The 21,593-nt window shown below is 40.6% G+C and overlaps 2 protein-coding genes and 1 long non-coding RNA gene across 3 annotated transcripts; 2 read left to right on the forward strand and 1 right to left on the reverse strand.

The window, feature by feature from the left end:
• Positions 1-162: 162 nt before the first annotated feature.
• snrnp70 (small nuclear ribonucleoprotein 70 (U1)) lies at positions 163-7,271 on the forward strand. Its single transcript, XM_077534727.1, has 10 exons — positions 163-397; positions 717-870; positions 960-1,022; positions 1,347-1,401; positions 1,489-1,553; positions 1,660-1,722; positions 2,149-2,230; positions 5,742-5,843; positions 5,927-6,026; positions 6,125-7,271. Exons 2-10 carry the CDS (start codon positions 724-726, stop codon positions 6,846-6,848), a joined length of 1,401 nt encoding a protein of 466 aa, XP_077390853.1. The 5' UTR covers positions 163-397; positions 717-723; the 3' UTR covers positions 6,849-7,271.
• A 4,070-nt stretch (positions 7,272-11,341) lies between these two features.
• LOC144027337 (uncharacterized) lies at positions 11,342-13,152 on the reverse strand. Its single transcript, XR_013285436.1, has 3 exons — positions 12,386-13,152; positions 11,740-11,970; positions 11,342-11,466 (listed from the first exon to the last, which is right to left on the reverse strand). It is a non-coding gene; the product is annotated as an uncharacterized LOC144027337 (long non-coding RNA).
• Positions 12,729-21,512, forward strand: lin7b (lin-7 homolog B (C. elegans)). Its single transcript, XM_077534751.1, has 6 exons — positions 12,729-13,158; positions 14,647-14,765; positions 19,525-19,596; positions 19,900-20,109; positions 20,235-20,398; positions 20,990-21,512. Exons 1-6 carry the CDS (start codon positions 13,083-13,085, stop codon positions 21,009-21,011), a joined length of 663 nt encoding a protein of 220 aa, XP_077390877.1. The 5' UTR covers positions 12,729-13,082; the 3' UTR covers positions 21,012-21,512.
• The last annotated feature ends 81 nt before the right edge of the window (positions 21,513-21,593 follow it).

Raw genomic sequence — 21,593 nt, forward strand, 5'->3', positions numbered from 1 at the left:
AGAGAACTTTAAATAAAATAACTTGAAAACGCCGCGGGAAATCGGCGTAGCAAGGGGCAACGCAAGATGGCTGCCGGCGGCTTCACTTGTCCCTATGGTGAGTAGGCGGTGTCAACTACACTTTTTGCAGCACTCGACACGTCTTGTTTTACGTCGGCTGTAGTTGTTGGACGGCATCCCGCCATTTTAATTTAACAGAAGTTCCACAAGCTCCGCGTTTCACTGTAGTAGTTGTCGCATTGCGTTTCCGTGAGCTCGGCAACATTTTTCTTTTTTAATCCTTAACACGCATACACGAAACCCATACCAACTGAACCCAATAGGCGTTTATGTGACTTCCATGCCCTTTAAATTCGATGGTGTAATTTATTTTTCGACGTTGGATGACTGAAGGAAGGTAATAACAGTCCGTGTTCTTGTTAGCATAGCTAGCTTAGTGGTTAACATAGTAAGTGAGCGAAACAAAAGAGTTGCTACACCAAGTGGATTTATTTACGATGTCTTGTAGTATACTTTGATGAACTACGTAAAGCCACTAAACCGATATTTTGGACAACGGTCACTAGGCTTATTTTTAGACGTCAACGCGGAGGTACTTGCTAGTTAGCACGGGAAGCTACTAGCAACCATGTATGCCTTTGTGCACCCAGTTAACCTGACATTAATTGGTTATTGTTTCTAACCACAAGTTTGGCATGTATACATTGTCTGTTTAGGTAAAAAATGACGCAGTTTTTACCCCCGAACCTTCTGGCGCTCTTTGCCCCGCGGGACCCAATCCCTTTTCTGCCTCAACTGGAGAAGTTGCCGCACGAGAAACACCACAACCAACCTTACTGTGGCATCGCCCCGTTTATCAGGCACTTCGAGGTTGGAAGCTTGTCACTTATAGCAGTACACTTCATTTCCCAAGCAGTTTCTCGTGAAAGTACATGTCATTTGTTGTCGTCTTTGATTAGGATCCAAGAGATGCCCCACCACCAACAAGGGCTGAGACTCGCGAAGAGAGGTTAGAGAGAAAGGTGAGTTTGTGACTAAGTTAGAAGCCATTGCACTTTGTGACTCTTTTGATATTGTATAGAATGCATGGGAGGGTGTCAATGTTTGTTTGAAATGACTTGTCTCGATCGAGCGAGCCATTACCGCTATGTAAGTTTGAATCTTCTCCATTTGAAGTGCTGTAAGCTCACTTGGTACTTAAAAATGTGGCTCCGCAGTTTTCCAGCAGAGAAGTGTTCTGCTCACGCCAAACTACAATAGTTGTTGTAGTTGTATGTTGCTATTGCAACAGAATTAGCTGATATCACTGTCAATTACCCGTTTAACTTAACTTGTTTCATTTGCAGAGGCGAGAGAAAATTGAAAGGAGGCAAACGGTGGTGGAAACTGAACTGAAACTTTGTAAGTTTATCCATTGTCAAATGACAAACTAGTTGAGCTGATTCTGTTCTCTGGCCTTGAACATTTTTCCGATATGCATTATTTTAGGGGACCCCCATAATGATCCAAATGCCCAAGGAGATGCCTTCAAGACGTTGTTTGTTGCAAGAGTGGTGAGTATGTTGAACTTATGGCCAAGCGTTTTGACATCATCATTCGTATTTATGCCCCTGCAACTGTTCCTCTCACCTGTCAATAACAATATTTTCTTTGCCTTAGAACTACGATACTACAGAGTCCAAACTTCGCCGTGAGTTTGAAGTCTATGGCCCCATTAAGCGGGTATGTTTACCTACTGTTCCTCACTTATGTAGACATCCTTAGATGTGTGTATTACAAAAAGCTACATTTGAGATTAAGTCAGAGTTGAGATGTCAGTTAATGCTGGGTACCCTTGAAATTCATTTTGAAAATGTATGCAACTGGATTTGCAGCTGTAAAACCCCAAAATGTTATGGGCACATCTTGGGGTTGCTTTAAAGCTAGCCAAGCACAGGAGCACAACACTTCTTGAACAAGTATATATGTATGAAGGTTAGAAGGTGCTTAAAATATGTCACGTTGGAGTTTGCGATTCCTGCAGTGTAGTTGCCATTCTAAATGTTTTAATTTTAAAAGAGCTGAGTGCACGTGGTTATGTTTATTGCATTAGGCTGTGTTTAATAAAGCATCTACAACCACTGTTGATTATGTACCCGTTGCTTGCAGATCCACATCGTCTACAACAAGAGGACGGGGAAGCCTCGTGGATATGCCTTCATTGAGTATGAGCATGAGCGTGACATGCACTGTGAGTACAATTATAGCACTGGGATCACAAAAACATTTAGCACATATTCATCAAGCTGCATTCAGGGTGGTTCTTTCATTGGCACCATCTTCTCATACATTTTTTTGATGGGGTTAGTATCTTTTTAATAGCTTGGATCAGAATTACAGAATTGGGTTTAAAAAAAAAAAAAGAGTCAGAAGTTCTTGTACATGATTTTCACATTGTGCATGTTGAAAACCGCCTCGTGGTCGTGTGATGTTTGTGTGTCTGTTGCGTGTCATCAGTTGACTGAAGGTTTGGTTGTGGAAGGGACTGCTTCATTCAGTGGGGCATCATGGGAAAATTGGGTGGACCAAGAGGTAGAGGTGTGCGTCTACTGTGATCCTGAACCTCTTTGCCTGTGAAAGGGCACGTTGTCTTTTAACTGTTAGGTGATGTAGCTCTGTGGAAGAGCGACTCTGCTGGTTGGACTCGATTGGTAAGCACAAGGTTAGAATAGTCACTTCATCCAGTGGGGTATCTGCTGGAAATATCTATTATTGACTTTTAAGGAACCTCAACTTTAGAGTTGGCACTTTCTTGGTGGTCTTCAACTCTGGTCATGGTGAGATAATTAAATCAAAATTTCACCATATTGAAGTATTTTAATTTGTTTTTTGATGCCACATTTGATCATATATAACTGTCTGATTAGACAAGTGGGTGGTGTCATTGAACATGATGACTTCTTTCGAGGATGTTGGCGCCATTAGCTCTGCAAGACCAGAGTTGCGGATCACAGCAATGTAGCCAAGCAAAGGGAGAAATGGAGAGGGGAGGCGGGTTTAAACGTCATATTAACTGTGTGTTGTTCTCGTTGCCACTGCAGCCGCCAATCTGTGATGGCTATTGGCCAGAGCTGGCTGGCAGATGATGATGATGATGATGGTGGTTATGATACATCTACACCCTACTACCACTGCTCAGTGTATGGTTGGTATAATGGGTTTGTATGATGGGTAAGATTTCTTTCCACCCTCCATCTCCTATACAGGGAAGAGGAGGTACGTTCAATGGGAAAAGTTTTTTGTTTTTTTTGTTTTTTTTACTGGAAAGGCCCAGGAGCTTTCCAACCAGTTAATTTGCAACTTTGACTTTGACCATTGAACGCACCCTTGAACATCTAGCCAATTTAATGGTACCCAATGACTCTGCCCTTTTTCTTAAAGCCACCTTTGGTTGCTGCTCAGAACTTGTTCTTATCTGTCGAAGATGTAGATGCAGAGATGCATGGCGAAAAACTAAAAAGCTGTTTTTACTATTGCACCACTGTCATGGTTGGTGGCAAAGTAGTGACACCACTTCTTGGATGGTAGGCATTCTTTGCATAGGATGTCACGGAAAGCTAGAAAACATCCATTATATCACTTATTGTGAGGACAGTCAATATCATACCCATTTTATCCATGTTGGTTGGTTGCTTGCTTGCTTGTTTAGGAATGGCAGGAATTGTTCACTAGACTTGAAAAGATTGTTCTGGTAGGATCTGTACCATTTAATTTGTATCGAGGCACTGAAAGATTTACATTTTATTTACCAATCAATGATCTTAAATGTATTGCAAGAAGATGGTTAGGACAGCTAATTCTGTTAACAATCCCTTATTGTAGTTAATGATCTAATCTATTGAACTAGTGCTATTAATTCTAAGATGGCTTTAATCAAAAAAGGCAGATGTATTTTCTTGGCAATTCTGATTATGGGGCCATTTCTAAATTATTTTTTTCATTACATATCCAAGTAGTCAAATTTAGCTACAGTGTTCTTAATTCCAGTAATGAATTCAAGCTCATCAGGACGTACTGTTTTTTTTCCCCCCTCCCCTATTGGAATAAGGTTTATTTATAATGGGTGAATAATTTAAGATAGAAGCAAATTCTGTCACACTTTAGTGGTTAGTCTTTGTAGCATGGCATTACTGGCTCCTATTAATTGGATGGAGTTGCGTAAAGGCAACTTCTGCCTTTTAGGCAGGTTTTATTTTTTATTTTTTATTTTTTCCCCTTTCCCCCTTTGGCCAGTTTTTGGAGTACCGGTGGGGGTTTGGTAAGGCCCTGTCAGTAGATGGCATTTAAATGGCATCCTTAGTGAAGAGAGGAAGTGGAGGGGTTGTGGTAAGGCCCCTGACTGATGTTGTGATGAAGTGAATTCTCGTGTTGAGGGGTTGTGGTAAGGCCCTCTGACTGAGCTTTTGGGACTCATAAGGTCAATGAGAGATTCTGTCTTGCCTCAATGGGGGGTTTTGGTAAGTCCGTGTTCTTCAACATCAAGATGGTAGCAACGTCATTCTGCACCAGACAGACCAGTGTAGCAGACAGGAAGAGGCGTCCCAATGTCACAGTTCGTCATTTGTGCAAGATGGATCAACAAACTTGGTGTGGTATCATTGGGTGAGGTGTGAGACACATTGTGAATGAGAGTGCCTTTCTATTGGTTTCTTTATTGTGCTGCTCTTGCATTGGAGGATGGTAAGCAGGTTCAAGTCCGATCGAAAGGCTCATGTCCTATACGATGTAAAATAGTCTTCACAAAATATACATTTGGAAAACCACCAATCTGATAGATTCTTATTTTATTTTTTATCTAGCGTGTGTGCGTGTGCGCGTTCATTTTTGTCTTTGTTACAATGTGGGGCCCATACACGTGTTTTTCCAGGTTTAACTACCGTTGTGAGGACCGACTTGAAATTGCAGGGACATTTTGGTGGTCCCCACAAGTTCAAGTCAAGTCATCTTTATTTATATAGCGCTTTCAAAGTCGTACAGACCTCTTTTTGAGGGTCAAGACTTGGTTTTAGAGTTTGTTTGAATTGGGCTATGGTTGAGGTTAGGGTAAGGGTTGGGGTAGGTAATCATTTTTGATGGTTGAGGTTAGGGAAAGGCGTTATGTCAATGAGAAGTCCCCATGATGATACAAAGACAAACGTGTGTGTGCGTGTGCGCGCGTGTTTACTAATTTTTTAGTTGTTGAGCATTTATACAAGTTTGCATCTTAAGATGTGTAAATACAATATTTGTATAACCACAATGACAACTAAACTACCCCAGCAAGCTTGCTAAGACAAGTGAATGCTATAACAAAGCGAGCGATGAATTTAGTGCAATAACACTCACATATTTTCACTAACTCTTGGCACAAAACTTGCCACTGCAAGTTATTTAGGACTTGAATCAATTTACATGGACTTAATACATAAGTTTTATTTAATACAGAATTTAAGATGGATTTAATAGATGTAGTAAAACCACCGCTGGTCACAGTGATGTAACTTAAAAAGTGGATGTTGAGTTACACAATAAGAGAACATTGAACATTCATCGGGTGGAAGGAAGTCTACTCCCATTATCCTTGGGCTTTTATCCAGAGAGCAGCCCTCTTGGCTTCACCTGCTCCTGGTCAGTATGCTAAAGCACTGTTTGCTTCCTTGGCTGAAGTGATGCATCAGACTCTTATAACCTGCGTGTCTCTTCTCCCCACTCCTCTTCTCCAGCTTCCTACAAACATGCAGATGGCAAGAAGATTGATGGCAGGAGAGTGCTGGTGGATGTTGAACGAGGACGCACCGTCAAAGGATGGCACCCTCGTAGACTAGGTCAGCAGAGTGGTTTCCAAAAGCGTTATTGAACAGTTGTAATCATGATAGAAGTTAACCGTATATGTGTTTGTTTGACTCAGGTGGAGGATTAGGAGGGACCAGAAGAGGTGGTGCAGATGTCAACATCAAGCACTCTGGCCGAGATGATGCATCGCGCTATGATGATCGACCTCTGGGAGGGTAAGATATCCTTTTTTTTTTCTTCTTCTTTTTTTTGAGAACGCCATTAAAATTGAAGCCTGTGTTCACTGATTTTCTTTGTCTTAACTACTTTGTAGTGACCGAGAACGTGGCGAACGTCGGGAGCGTAGCCGTGACAAGGAGAGAGAGCGTCGGAGGTCCCGTTCCCGTGAACGCCGCCGCCGCACCCGTTCCCGCGAGCGTGAAAGGGAGAGAGACAGGCAGCCAGGACCAGGGGAGGATGGCACCCCTAGCGGTCGGCGTCGAGATAGAGACCGTGATCGTATGGCGCCACCTGGAGGAGACGGCAGGAGTAGGGAAAGGAGTAGGGATCGCGACAGGAAGAGGAGAAGTAGAAGTCGGGATCGCAAGCGTGAGCGCGAGAGGGTAAAGGGGCCTGAAGGTGAGGAAGTCAGCCAGGGAGATGGGGGCCCTGGTGGCCCCGATGGCGAGCGAGTGCCGGAAGAAGCTGAAGGAGAAGCAGTTGAGGGGACAGAGGAACGCAGGGACAGAGAAAAAGATAGGGACCGCAGACGCAGCCATAGGGACAGAGACAGGCGTAGGGGGGACCGGGACCGAGACAGGGATCACAAGAGGGAGCGGGGAGACCGAGACAGGGGTGAACGCAGAGAGGAGCGCCACGGCTCCTTGCGGGAAGACATGGGCCCTCAAGATGAAATGGTCAATGAGGAGGCAGAAGCACCACCCAACATGGAGGAGTACAGTCAAGATGGAATGTTGGACCAGCAGTCTGTGCCTGATGAATACGCTTCTGGTGAGAATGGCTACAAGATTGAGGCAGCACCTGGAGATGAGTACTAACTTAGCTGTACATCCCTTCAGGCTCACTCATATATAAAAAAAAAAAAAAGTAATATTCTACTGTACCATGACTCCCTAAATTAATTCTACGGAAAAGCTACCATAAAGACACAACATATCCCACCTTCCTATAAACATAAAATGATGCCGTTGGTTCCAAATGGTGTTTCACACAGTGGATTTGCCCAACTTATTTGTGCTGCTCACTTGAGTTTTCAGCAATTCAAGATATTTTCTTTTGCCCTTCGTTTGAGGAAGGCAGCCCAAAACACAAGCTGTCTCATTTTATTTCCAGCTTTATTAAAAATTAGATTCTACGTCCAATTGGTAACATACTTTCGGTTTAGTGTTTGTGAGATTGGAAGTTAATTGTGACAATTCGCAAATGTTTTGTTTAAAATTCAATTAAAAATTTTTTAATTATCTTTGGCTCTCCTTGACTCTTGTCCTAACCTTGTCTGCAAGATTAATTTTAACGGTATTCATGAGTTCACAAACCCCCTAGAATCCATCTTGTACTGAGCCCACTTATTTTCACCACTCAGTCACAAAGCAACACTGTGTTTGGGGAATGGATATGCCGATGTGACGAAACAAAAACGAGAAGTGCCAGAATTTTTGTCCACTTTGGGTTACCGTGATCATCTCTTTCTACACTAATATGTGTGAGTGTGTCAAGTGTATTTATATAGCCCTTTATCACACAAGAGTCTCAAGGGGCTTCACATGCCCACAGTTGACAAATATCAACTGAAATATCCCCTGATCGAACCACAAGAGAGCAAGGTAACAAAAAATCAGGGGGAAAATGAGGAACTTTTGGAAGGGGAGACAGATGTGGTAATCCCCTTTCCAGGATGATGAGGCTGCAATGGATGCTGAATGGGCAACAATTTATATAGTTTGTGATACTAAACAATATTAACTAGTAGGGGTGTGAATTGCCTAGTACCTGACGATTAGATCCGTATCACGATTCGATTCGATACCGATTAATCCCGATATGAATTTACAAGTCAATTGTTACGATTTTTTTACTCAATTTAGAAAATACCATTCAGTAAACTTGTACATGTACACTGTAAGATTTGTATGAAAATTTATTATTGATTGATCTCAAACTTCAGTGTTATAACTGTGAGCCACTGTATTTAACAAACAGGTCGTAACCTTTTTCATGTTAGAACAGTATTAAAATAAAATAGTAAGGCTTAATGTTCCATTAATATAACATTCTTCCATGCTTAAGGTGTTAAAGTTAGACGTTTTGTTGAATATTTTTTCATCAAAATGGATGTTAAAAAATCGATTCAGCTGCCTATTGAATCGATTCCTGAATTGCGTGCTGTAGTATCGCGATATATTGCCGAATTGATTTTTTTTTATCACCTACTACTACAACTATTAACTAGAATGGTGTGAAACTTAAGAAGTTGAAGCACTGCAAGAAGACGTCGTCAGGGAAGTGGGTCCTCAACCAAATCCAGCCCGGTAGGTCGGGGCAGCTATCTCCATGATGGCAACTTCTAGGTGATGGTCGGCCTCGGATCTCTGTAAAAGCTGGTAGGCCTGCTGGCAAATTGTATGACCATGGAGTCATTAAGCGGGTGAGCTGGATAGCTGTTAATGTTAACAAGCTAAGCCGTTATCCAATCAAGTGTAGACATGCAGCTAGTGTATAAATGTGTTTGTTCAATAAAACAATTGAAAATATACAGGCTGATGTGCAGGCATTACGATTTGTTCTAACTAGCAGTGGTAGGCTTCATTAAATTATTGTAACCATCCATCCATTTTCTTGACCGCTTATTCCTCACAAGGGTTGCGGGGGGTGCTGGCGCCTATCTCAGCTGGCTCTGAGCAGTACGCGGGGGACACCCTGGACTGGTTGCCAACCAATCACAGGGCACAGAGAGACGAACAACCATCCACACTCACAAGCACACCTAGGGACAATTCAGAGCACCCAATTAACCTGCCATGCATGTCTTTGCAATGTGGGAGGAGGCCGGAATGCCCGGAGAAGACCCACGCGGACACGGGGAGAACATGCAAACTCCACCCAGGAAGGCCGGAGCCTGGACTCAAACCGGAGTCCTCAGAACTGGGAGGCGGACGTGCTAACCACTCGATCACCTTATTGTAGCTAACGTTTGCTAATTAATTAGCAAAGCCATTAAGTTATTTTTTAATTGTGAAACGGGGGGAAATTGTCATCAGTTGGTGGATTCTGCAAAACAATATGGAAAATAATTCAAAAATACATCATACAGACTGAGAATACTGTAATGCAATGGGCGAATGATTACTATAATAGTCAATTAAAATGTAATGAAACATTTAGCAAAATATTCAAATTTATCAGAGCAATAAATATTAAATTGCGTTCAATATTAGACTTAAATTTAGCTCTTAACAATGGACAATTAAGAACATCTGGGCTTTTCTAATATTTCTGCAATGCAACGCTTGAGAACAGATTTCGCCTGTGACGTGCATACAAACCAGGCAGATTGTTAAACAACTTTGCATCTCACTTTGAAATCAAAGTAATCCTCACAAATCAAATTAAAATGATCCACAAGCTGTGTTTTCTTTTTTTTCTTTCTACCCCAAAGAGCGGAGCGTGTCCTTTCACGAGTGATAGGATTGGATTGGGACCGGACTTACCTTTGAATGGCGAAAATCTACTTGATGCCCACTGAAATGCTTTAGGAAAACAATTTAAAAACAAAAACAAAAAAAACTTTAAAACAAAAAAACAAACGCTGACAAACATTCCCCAATCCATATGCCTTTTCCATGAAAAACTGGGGGTGGGGGAGGTTTAGGTCGCTTGCACATCGTAATGCATCATGGGAGTTTTTCCTTCGGGCGCCATATTGGGTGTCCGCCGGTTCACAAGGTACACTCGCGAGTTACACGGTAGAGCTCATCAACCTGATGTAATTTTCGCAGTATTTTCACGATTTACCGGAAGATCAAAAACAACGATACAGGCAGAAGGTGTCTCTGTGTGGCGGGATTGATCCTAATTACGTCCTGACCAAGGGTGATTTTTTTTTTGACGGAGAAAGCTTGCTGGCCAAATGTGACATCTCTGGACATCTTTCCCTACCTCGTGTTGACAACATGCTCCATAACACGCCAACAAATCCCTGGAGGCTTACAATTATTTTGTAAGCGGGTGGATACAGAGTGTAAACTTTAACATCGCATCAGAAGAAACTGTTGCTGTTGCACGTAAGTAAACCACATGGTGTTGGTAATTCTGCACACAAAAATGTTGATTTGTTCTCAGGCTTCCTGTTATCATTGTGTTTACATGCACAGCTGGCTTTACCTGATGTGGTTTTTCTAATCATTTTATAACAGGCAAATATGGCAGAGCGTATAAGAATAAAAAGTAACTGCACAGCCTCCCCGTGGCTTAATTAAATTTAATGCTACCCTTTCACTAGTTACATGTTACTTAATCAACTTATTCTAAATGGTTAAGGTTAACCACTCTCAGAGGACGTATTTTTAGTTTCAGTTTCCAGTACAATAAAACGTGTTCATGGTAACTACTGAGCATACTGACAGCTTTTCTTATGATCTCACGGTTAAGGAGGCTGTCACAACACCCAATTTCTGTCTGGTGCCAGATGGCAACAATTCCCATCACTTGTCACGACAACACCAATAGTATTACCAGGTATGTATGGCTTTACTTTTTGTAGTTTCTTATTTAATTTTATGTTTCATATTTTCATTACAATGTTTGTCATATTTTCAGATTCAGGCACAGATGAGTTTAACTGGACGGACTTCTGCGACTTTGTGGTGTGGACAAAGTGTGATTGAGCGAGTCCACCCAGATCGCTCGTTTTGGCCAGCTGGAAAAGCCAGAGTTTTTTTCCCCCCCAAAGTCCCCTCCTTACCTGAACTGCTCGGGAGAGCATTTACTAGATCAGCAGTGGACTTCCAGTGTTCCTGCTCAGCCGCTGTCACCTACCACTTGCTCATGTACTTCAAAGATGCGGAATAAAGTAGTTTTTTGTGCTGCAGCAGATTGTAAAATCAAATGATATCACTTGAAGTGTGCCAATCTAGACTGCCAAAAGGACAGTGGTTTTGTGACAAGTGTGAAACAAGGATTATTGGGAAAACTGTAACACAGTACTGGTACTTGTCTTACATTAAACAAATTTAAAAGAGAGCAACTTTTTCCTCTGTACACAGCATAATGAAAGTCATTGCGTACCCCATCAACATTACATCATACCGTCATCTCAGGATGGTAGGCACCTGTGCTAAAATAAACTACATTAATTAACAGTTCAATTTTTAACCCTGAAATTACTACATCTAATCATTATTCACTTCATTTTTTGTGCTTTTAGAAATAATAGAGATTTATGCCATTACTTGAAGAGGGACCATATTGCACATTGAGTCAAATCCTGTCATTTGTATTATGTATAGCTTTGTAAACAAACCCAACAATAGAATTTGTATAAACGCTGCCTTTATTAGCGCCAAACAAACAGTCGCATGTTGTCCTCCTCCAATGCTTTGATGCTCGCCTTCGTTTCCATCATGTCATTGGCAATCAAGTCGGTGTGGCATGAGATCCCTAAAGAAAAAAATAAAGAAAAAATCACAAAAAAATACGGTTCCAGTAATAGGTTTAATATAGTAAAGTAGTATAGTTTTTTTGTCAGTGTAAAAGAAATGTACATATTTTGTTGCATTTTTTAATGTATGAACATTGCTACAGGCAAATACTTATTTCTATAAACACTTCCAAATGTCTCTAAAATATAAGGTGCGTGTACACACACAAACATAAACACATACATTCACTCATGCATACAATATATCATGTAATGAATTCTGAGTGGCATACCAGAGTCAATGATATCAGCAGTACTTGAGGGTACAGGTTACTGGAGCCATCTGGCTGCATAACTGCAACAATCTCTGCCACTTCGAGTCGTCTTTTCTTTGCTTGTCTCTCCTGTGCACGTTCATATCTTGGCACCGACTGGGCTGAGACATAGATGTTGTAACTTGGGACCCAACTTTAATGTTGGAGCCCAGTCGGGATGATTGGACAGAAAAACGGGCGCAGGGCGACCTGTTAAAATAAACAAATATATAAACAAATAAAATATGGAAAGACTGGTTATTTTACCGCAGTAGGGTGGCCGTGAATAAGTTCTTTAGCATGATGTGTAGGCTACCGGGGGTCTGTTTTCTTGCATCAGCCCCTTCTGTCTCTTTTTTTTCCCCAAGTTTACATTTTGCCACCAAAAAACATGTTATCGGCATTAAAAGCCCAAGACTAATCAATCCAATTTCAGCAGTAAACACTTTGCACTGGCACTACTTGGGTGAAAATGTTCGATGTTAGCTTTCGGCTAACGTCCGCTAGCCAGCTTGTACAACCGAACTTGCTTGCTCATGAATCCAAAACATAAGCAACTTGCCCATATATGGGCGGTCGAAACGTTATTAATCCTCATGCATTAAATAAAGGTAAACAAGCTTACCGCTCACAAAGTGATCGCTGCACACACGAGCCCAAAGTAGCGACTTCCCTCCGGAGTCCGCACTCCTCTGTCTCCAGGCCCTGGTTCCTAATTATTTTCGGAATTCGGAAAAAAGACCGACCATTTTCCCCCTTGGCTTTGTTCGAACAGCCAACGATGCAGCAACAATGTACCATTTTAAACGCAGAAAACAAACGTGATAGATACGTGTTAGACCGAATCGCTACGTAAATGGAGGCCACCCAGCATGGCGACTACGAGAAATCCGAGGCGGAAGTGACGACATGTGCAAGCGACCTATAAACACAAATCCAATCGCCGATTGTGCGTGTGCGTGTGCGTGTTTTATACTGCAGCGACATCTGCCGGACATAGTGTCGCATTGTAATATATATTACATATTATGTAGATGCATTTTCTAAACGGTGTTTAAAATCTGACTTTAAAGTCGGTTATCGCTGCAAGGGTTAGCGTAGCAAATGTACGATAGGTCGCTTTTCGACGTACGCAGACGCCACGCCCCCGTGTACGTCGCCACTCATCCGTCAGTGATTTCCCCCCTCGTAAAGAGCGTCTCTTGTCCTTTCGCCGCTGATCCTCGGTCCCCGGTCCGCCGTCTGACGACTGCCGAATGATGGAGCAGGCAATGCTGTGAAAACGAGACTGAGTGACAAACGAGCAGGCAGGCACTCGAGTGATGATGTCCTCTTACTACCATCCAGGCAAGGAGGCAGACATGGCGGCCATGGCGGAACCGCTCTGCTTAGAAAGAGGTACTGTACTGTACACTACAGGATTATAGATTAATGAATTGTCGTATATGTATTTACTTGTTACACATATGGAAATTCGACACAAACATTCCTCATTTTCACATAGGATTTATGGTAATGAACAAATTAATATTATTTAATTGTAAAACTGTGCGCTGGTTGGTTCCATTAGGACATGTACAAAACAGGTGTGAATATCACAATTCTTGGTCACTGACGTCACAGGTAAATGTGGACAGGGTGCGGTTAACCATGGGTGCAATTTAAGGGTTATTAGTTGGCTGCGTGATAAACTGCGCTCGTGAACTGTAATCCGTTACTCACGACTTTGACGGCAGCCCAAGTGAATGGTGCTTGCGAGGTCAAGGGGATAAAACGGTCTCAATTTTGTTTTAATACTGAGAGAGTGCCAAATGTACCTCCCACCCTCCTTTCTTAAAACAGGCCCACCCAGCGTTTACAGTAAACCTCTGTCAAGGGCGGTTCTAGACCACCTGGATGCTCCAGGCAAGATCGGACCTGAAAGCCAACCTAATATAATTGTTTTCATATTATGATCATGAAATTGATATAATTATGCACGTGTGCTCAATGCTGAGAACACTACATTTGAGATGAACAGCTATTTTCAGTAACATCCCTCCTTCATGTTTACATTTTGTTTAATGTAACATTTAGGTAGGGAAGGGCGAGTACCGATACCAGGTATCAGTATCGGGCCGATACCAGCCTTTTTTCAAGTACTCGAGTACTCGTGACGCTGATGAATATAAGCGACCGATGGCAGAGGGGGAAGACGTTAAGTGAGTCCTCCTTGCCTGTAACTGGCGCTAGCTTGCAGCAGTTTTTCACCAAAATCTCACCGGTTTGGAAATACTTCAAAATTGTGAATCTTAAACTAAAAGAGCATTTTTGTGTTTTATTTTGAGTGTTAAGACTATTGAAGAGTGACTGTGCTGTCAAAATTAAAGGAAATATATTTGTTTAAAAATATCTTTTAGTGATTTTTTTTTATTTGTCAAAATGTACTACTGGTATCGGCAGTTGGTATCGGTATCGGTGAGTACTGAGGGTCTGAGTATCGGTATCGGTATCGGTCTGAAAAAAAAAGTGGTATCGAACATCCCTACATTTAGCCTTTATCAGAAAATCTAACGGAACATACTCTTAAATTTCCAAATCTTCCAAGCCTCCAAAACTTAATTTTCTCTTTCATATTAAGCAACAATAAATAATAACTCACGGAAGTCACAAAAAAAAAAAAAAAGGATGGGAATAACTGCATATGAGTACAATTTTAATCATGAATAGAATAGAAAATATTTGCTGAAGTGATAAATTCATGATTAAGTTAAGCGATAGCAGTTGTGCCGCCTTTAGTTTGAGTTTGCAAGCTGGTTTAAAGAGACATTTGCTCCACTGGGTGTTGTACTCATTACCGGTTCCAGTCACTCGAGCTTTGTATGCGTGTTTGTGTGTGTCTGTTAGATGTGTGTAGGGTGATTGAGCTGTTGGATCGGCTGCAGCGCAGAGGTGAATTGCCTCCTCCCAAATTGCAGGCCTTGCAGAGAGTGTTGCAGAGCAAGTTTTGTGCTGCCATCAGAGAGGTATGAAGCTATCAAATTGTATTTATTTATTTATTTATTTATTTATTCATCTATCTATTTATTTTTCTGTTCATTGAAACACTTTCTGTTCTCCTTAGATCCCCAAATTATACTTCACCCTATGGAAAACATCCCTATGAATTAATTTTATGCTAAAATAACAGCTTCAAAAATAATTTGACGGTCGGTGCACAAGCAAGCAGTAATAAAGACCATGTTGAATAAAGTATGCAACTACAAGATATAGGTCGGAGGTGCTGGTGAGCCATGTCCGACAGATTAAAGATTACATTACATCTTTAAATAGCTTAACAATACTAAACATTTCTTATTTTTTTTTAAAAGTGTTGTGTTTGTGTTACCAGTTGCTCAATGTGTGTCGTATTCAGTACGTTTATGTTTAATTTATGTTGGTCTATGTTTAGATTTTTTTTTTTAAACAAACCATAACTTTAGGTTGTATAAAAAAGAATGACATCGAGGTTAATTCCACGTACAAGTTGTATTGCTCATCTGAGGATTGCTTGTGAAATTACAAATTTGTATGTTTAGATTTTGGCTGTCTGATTAATTGGTCTAACATTCTTTTTTTTTCTTTCTTTTTTTTTTCTTTACCAGTTAATCTCGCGGGCTGGATCAAATCCCTTTGTGGGCCTGATCTGGCCCGCAGGCCGTATGTTTTGATACCACTGTACTGTAGACTACAGTCTCTTCCAACTGATGCACGTACAAATTGGCTAGTTGCTGGAACCAATTTATACAGGACTGTCTCAGAAAATTACAACATTGTGATAAAGTCCATTATTTTCTGTAGTGCAATTAAATAAGCAAAAATGTCATACATTCTGGATTCATTACAAATCAACTGAAATATTGTAAGCCTTTTATGATTTTAATATTGCTGATTATGGCTTACAGCTTAAACAAAACTCAAATATCCTATCTCAAAATATTAAAATATTTCCTCAGACCAAGTTAGAAAAGCCATATTCAGCCATATTAGAACAATAAAAGGCTTGCAATATTTCAGTTGATTTGTAATGAATCCAGAATGTATGGCGTTTTTGCTTATTTAATTGCATTACAGAAAATAATGGACTTTATCACAATATTCAAATTTTATGAGACAGTCCTGTAGAGGAAAATGGGTACGAACCAGGTGTAAAACCAACCAGGTCATATATATATATATATATATATATATATATATATATATATATATATATATATATATATATATATATATATATATATATATATATATATATATATATATATATATATATATATATATATATATATAATTAAAAACAAACAAACATTTAAATATATTTCCTGACATTTTGGGGGTGACAAAAGTTGTTACTCAGCTTAGTAGGCATCAATTTAAACATACAGTACATCGTGTCAGTGGTGTTATCCTCCCTACTTGAAAGCTGCAATTTCTTTGACTATCTTAATTCAAACAAAGTAATACAACCCCAAGCAAAAAGTATGGAATCACCAGTCTTGGACGGGCACTCGCTCAAATGTTTTATTCTGGAGATCAAACTCAGATAAAAAGAATGAAACAGTTGTGAGGTCATTCCAAAGTGCAACATCTTGGCTTTCAGAAACACTAAAAGAAATGAAGAAAAAACATTGTGCTGGTCAGTCAATGTTACTTTTATAGAGGAAGTGCTGGGAAAAAAACACATGAACCACTCCATTCTGAGGAAAAAAAATATGGAATCATGAAAAACAGAAGAAAAAGAAGAAGGAAAAACAATCAAAACACATGACTAGTTTTTAGTAGCACCACCTCTGGCTTTTATGACAGCTTGCAGTCTCTGAGGTATGAACTTGATGAGTGACAAACAGTATTCTTCATCAATCTGGTGCCAATTCTGTTTGATTGCAGTTGCCAGATCATCTTTGCAGAGCCTTGCCGTAGACCTTTTTTTTTTCAATTTCCACCACAGGTTTTCAATTGGGTTGAGATCTGGGCTGTTTGCAGGCCATGACATTGACTGCATGCGTCTTTCTCCAAGGAATCCTTTCAACTGTTTTTGCTCTTTGGCATCTTGGAAAATGATTTCATCATCCCCAAACATTTTTTTAAATTGAAGGGATAAGAAAGCTGTCCAAAAAGTCAATGTAAACTTGTGCATTTATTGAAGATTTAACCACAGCCATCTCCCCAGTGTATGGAGTTAAATTGGGGCCAAAAGTTTTGTACTTGAAAAAATAAAACTTGAAACTGAAAATTGTTGTGTTGATCTTGAATTTCACAAAATATAAAAAGGTATTCAAAATAAAAATAAGCATGTGAAAAGTTTTTTCGTGTCAAAATTAATTTTGATTCACTTCGGTCCTGCCTTTGAATAAATTATTTATTTTCATTTTTTGCTTCCATATATATTTTGACATTTGAGGTCTTATTTTTTTCAGTTGCATGTTTTTTTTCTTTTCAGATTCAGATCTTATTTTTTTGGGTTTCAACACATTTTTCAGTTTCAAAACTTTTTTTTTCACTTTCAGATCTTTTTTTTTTAGTTTCAGACTTTTGGCCCGAATGTTACGTGGGGGCGTGGTGACAACTGAGCGGGGCGTGGAATCATGAGTGACAGCTGCACAAAAGCGCTTTGGAAACACCCCCCAGTGACAGTGCCTTCAGGGAACGTAGGAATTAAGAGAACTCTTAACTCAACATATATACCCCATTTTCGTGTGATTGGCAGCATATGAATTAATGCCAGTGACAAAATTCCACTTCAAAGTCTGTTTTAGACAGTACTGAGCAGTGAGCACCAATTACGGTCTAGCAGCAATAGGTTGTGCCAGGTTTGCCGTACAACAGCGACGTTTAAGCGTCTAATATGTCCGATGTCGATGTCGGCATTGTGAACGCATCGTATTCTCCCGCTGGCGTCCGGCCGGTTGCCGTCAGGACAACCGAATGCACGGGTGAGACATGCTAAACAAGTGTTGCAAAATCATAACAAACAGTAAGGGGCTGTTTTGTGACAACATATTTTTTGCCGTGACGCATTATAAATGGGGGACTTTGTCAAAGCTGAGCTAACGTTAGCATGAAGTATCGGCCACAAGCAAGCACTGCGTTTGTAAACAACTGAGGTAAAGCTAGCCACCTTTTGTTTTTACGCGGTCAACTCCGCCGCGCTTCATTTTTTTCTGTTCGCCCTTTTGTAGGATTTACGTTAGTGTGCTCGAAGAGACGCTTTCACGGAGAAAGAGGTCCGCTTTTCAAAATGAAGGATCGGTTTTCAAAAATCAAATTCAATTAAAAAAAAGAGACTTGAAACTGAAAAAAAAAGATCTGAAAGTGAAAAACGATTTGAAAGTGAAAAAAAAAGTTTTGAAACTGAAAAAATGTGTTGAAACCCAAAAAATAAGATATGAATCTGAAAAGAAAAAAACATGCAACTGAAAAAAATAAGACCTCAAATGTCAAAATATATATGGAAGCAAAAAATGAAAATAAATAATTTATTCAAAGGCAGGACCGAAGTGAATCAAAATTAATTTTGACACGAAAAAACTTTTCACATGCTTATTTTTATTTTGAATACCTTTTTATATTTTGTGAAATTCAAGATCAACACAACAATTTTCAGTTTCAAGTTTTATTTTTTCAAGTACAAAACTTTTGGCCCCAATTTAACTCCATACCAGTGCCTTTGCCTGACATGCAGCCCCATATCATCAAGGACTGTGGGAATTTGGATGTTTTCTTTAGGCGGTCCTCTTTGTAAATCGCAGTGGAACGGCACCAAACAAAAGTTCCAGCGTCATCACCTTGTCCAATGCAGGTTCGTGACTCATCACTGAAGAGAACCTTCATCCAGTCATCCACAGTCCATGATTGCCTCTCCTTAGCCCATTGCAGTCTTGTTCTTTTTTGTTTAAGCGTCAATGATGGTTTCCTTTTAGCTTTCCTGTATGTAAATCCCATTTCCTTGAAGCGATTTTGCAGACTTCTGTCACATACATTGACTCCAACTTCCTCCCATTTCTTCTTCATTTGTCTTGTTGTGCATTTTCTGTTTTCAAGACATATGGCCTTTAGTTGTTTGTCTTGACGCTTAGATGTCTTCCTTGGTCTACCAGCACGCTTGACTTTAACAACCTTCCCATGCTGTTTGTACTTGGTCCAGATCTTCGATAGAGCTGACTGTGGACAGCCCACATTTTTGGCAACCATACATGTAGTGCTACCTTCTATAAGAAGTTTGATAATCCTGTCTTTGGTCTCAAGAGACATTTGGAGCCATGATTCTTGCCAATCCACTTGATCCAGCAGCCCTCCAAGGTGTGATAACTGCACTGTTTTAACGCTGACTAACGAGCAGATGTCATTTGAGGAAGGTGCCCAATTAAGGAAAGGAAATTGACTGAGTGTCTTTATTTTCTGATCAAAATGGAGTGGTTCCATATTTTTTTCCTCAGAATGGAGTAATTCCATATTTATTTCCCTGCACTTGCTCTATAAAAGTAACATTTACTAACCAGCACAATGTTTTTTTTCTTCATTTCTTTTAGTGTTTCTGAAAGCCAAGATGTTGCACTTTGGAATGACCTTGCGACTATTTCATGCTTTTTATCTGAGTTTGATCTTCAGAATAAAACATTTGAGCGAGTGCTCGTCCGAGACAGGTGATTCCATACATTTTGCTAGGGGTTATACACATTGTTGCTTAAAACTTTGCAGCATTTCCACCATCTTTTTTAGACTGAGTATCCGTCTGTGTTCTGTCAGGTATACGAGCAGCTGTACGAGACGCTAGACATTGTCGGAGGACCAGAGGTGCGAGCGCAGGCGACAGCCAAGGTATTACAAGCTAACTAAATACTAGACATCACATACTGTATTTTCTATGGCATAGGCCTTTAATAGGCGGCTGTCGGTTTTATTCATGTTTTTGTTGGTTCTGATAGCCTCAAAGTCAGTCATTGTTAAGAAAATATGTTTAGCTCAATAACTGAGGCACTGTGGTGGTGTGAATGTTTTTGGTTTCAATGCGCTCTGCTATGTCGTAGTACAACTGGTTTTGTTTTTTTGTTTTCCCAATCAATCTTTATTTGAGACCTCTTTGACAATGTGAGGAGTTTTTGTTCTTTTCAACCTGCCCAGGCCACAGTGGCAGCGTTTGCAGCCAGCGAGGGCCACGCGCACCCACGGGTGGTGGAGCTGCCTAAGACGGACGAGGGGCTGGGCTTCAACATCATGGGGGGCAAAGAGCAGAATTCCCCCATCTACATCTCCAGAGTGATACCCGCGGGGGTGGCCGATCGTCAGGGGGGGCTGAAGAGAGGAGACCAGCTGCTGTCTGTCAACGGCGTGGTAGGAAACAGCTGAAATGTACAAATGCAGGGAGCAATATGCTTGTGTCAAGCTTAGCCTTCGCTACAAATGAGCTCTGTCGAATGTTAGCAATAGCTAGCAAGAGCATGTTTGTGGCTGTGCAGACTGTGGAGGGGGAGCACCACGAGAAAGCCGTGGAGCTGCTGAAGGCCGCCCAGGTTTCCGTCAAGCTGGTGGTGCGCTACACACCAAAGGTGCTGGAGGAAATGGAAGCTCGCTTTGAGAAGATGAGGACTGCCCGCAGGCGACAGCAACATACCAGCTACACGTGAGACCGCTCGCCACATGCTAAGGATGAATGATTGTTCATGTATTGATTGTGCCTTGAAGCAAATGAGCCTCTGTTATTTCGGTTTCGGCTCGTTTACAATCGAAAGGGAAACTTCATCATTATTTGCTTCAATTTGAAAGTGTCCACAGAATGTCTGCCTTACAGTGAGTGAAGGTGACGTAACGTTTTTTGAGATACAAGCCATTACTTGGTCGATTTATTTTATGTTTGATTTTTTTCTATTTGTTGCCAGCTAAAAATTTCAGTGTGCAGGTACTGTAGTTGTCAGGTACTGTATGCTGCCGCTCAAGTGAGGTGACAAAAAAAATAGTGCAAAACATCCCAAACTGAATAATGGCATTTCAGTTCATTTCAGTGAAGAAAATGAAACTGATATTTGACTAAAATGATTATGAGTTTTAACTCAAAAGTCAAGGTACTACTCACGCCCATATTATTCTGCGGTAAAGTTAATGGCAGCGAGTCAGATACAGATTACATTACCTTATTGCAGTACTTTAAAAAAATACTTTAAAGCTGTTTCCCCAACTAGTGCCATGACTCCTCATTCTGTCTCTCTCCTTGCAGTTCTCTGGAGTCCAGAGGCTGATCCAACGTCTTCATCCACGTCATCACCCGTCCTACCTGACTCTTGTGTCCCACTTGGAGGCATGACCATAGACGACAAGTAGTAAACCAAAGTAGCCTACGAGCGCCTGCTACCTGAAATAAAGCCAAAACGCACTTTGGCTTGATCCTTTCCTCCTCTTCCCTATTTCGTAGTAAAATACAGTGATAGCTTGTAGCGTCAAAATCTGGTGTAAAATCTTCCAAACAACTTAAATGTAATGTACAAGGTATGTGGCTTGACTAGATCTTGGTGTTCATATTTACAATTTGTGCATACATACAGTATGTGCCCCCCCCTGTGCTCTTACAAAGTTTGAGGAAGTTTGTGTAAAAAGACACTTTAGCCTTCAAGAACGTTTCTGTGACAAACGTCCCAATAGAGGGTTGACCATTAGGCATTTGGAAGAACTACCGTCAGTGGCTGCTACATGACGCAACATTAGGTTGGAGATGTTACATTATTTATTTGTTTACGTCCTTGGTTTGCTCATGAAATAAATGGTGTCAGTCAAAAAAAAAAAAAAATCCAACTGCCTTTTTTTTTTTCTTTCTCCAAAATATG

This window comes from Festucalex cinctus, chromosome 1 (assembly GCF_051991245.1).
Source record: "Festucalex cinctus isolate MCC-2025b chromosome 1, RoL_Fcin_1.0, whole genome shotgun sequence".
Lineage (NCBI taxonomy): Eukaryota > Metazoa > Chordata > Actinopteri > Syngnathiformes > Syngnathidae > Festucalex > Festucalex cinctus.

What these genes read in the sequence shown, in the direction of transcription:
- lin7b (XM_077534751.1), top strand. Translation starts at nt 13,083, where the DNA reads ATGATGTCCTCTTACTACCATCCAGGCAAGGAGGCAGACATGGCGGCC. An exon ending in ACCGCTCTGCTTAGAAAGAG is followed by an intron (nt 13,159 to 14,646) that starts GTACTGTACTGT and finishes TGTGTCTGTTAG; the next exon opens with ATGTGTGTAGGGTGATTGAG. An exon ending in CAGCAACATACCAGCTACAC is followed by an intron (nt 20,399 to 20,989) that starts GTGAGACCGCTC and finishes CTCTCCTTGCAG; the next exon opens with TTCTCTGGAGTCCAGAGGCT.
- snrnp70 (XM_077534727.1), top strand. Translation starts at nt 724, where the DNA reads ATGACGCAGTTTTTACCCCCGAACCTTCTGGCGCTCTTTGCCCCGCGG. An exon ending in CGTTTATCAGGCACTTCGAG is followed by an intron (nt 871 to 959) that starts GTTGGAAGCTTG and finishes GTCTTTGATTAG; the next exon opens with GATCCAAGAGATGCCCCACC. An exon ending in GCATGAGCGTGACATGCACT is followed by an intron (nt 2,231 to 5,741) that starts GTGAGTACAATT and finishes CCTCTTCTCCAG; the next exon opens with CTTCCTACAAACATGCAGAT.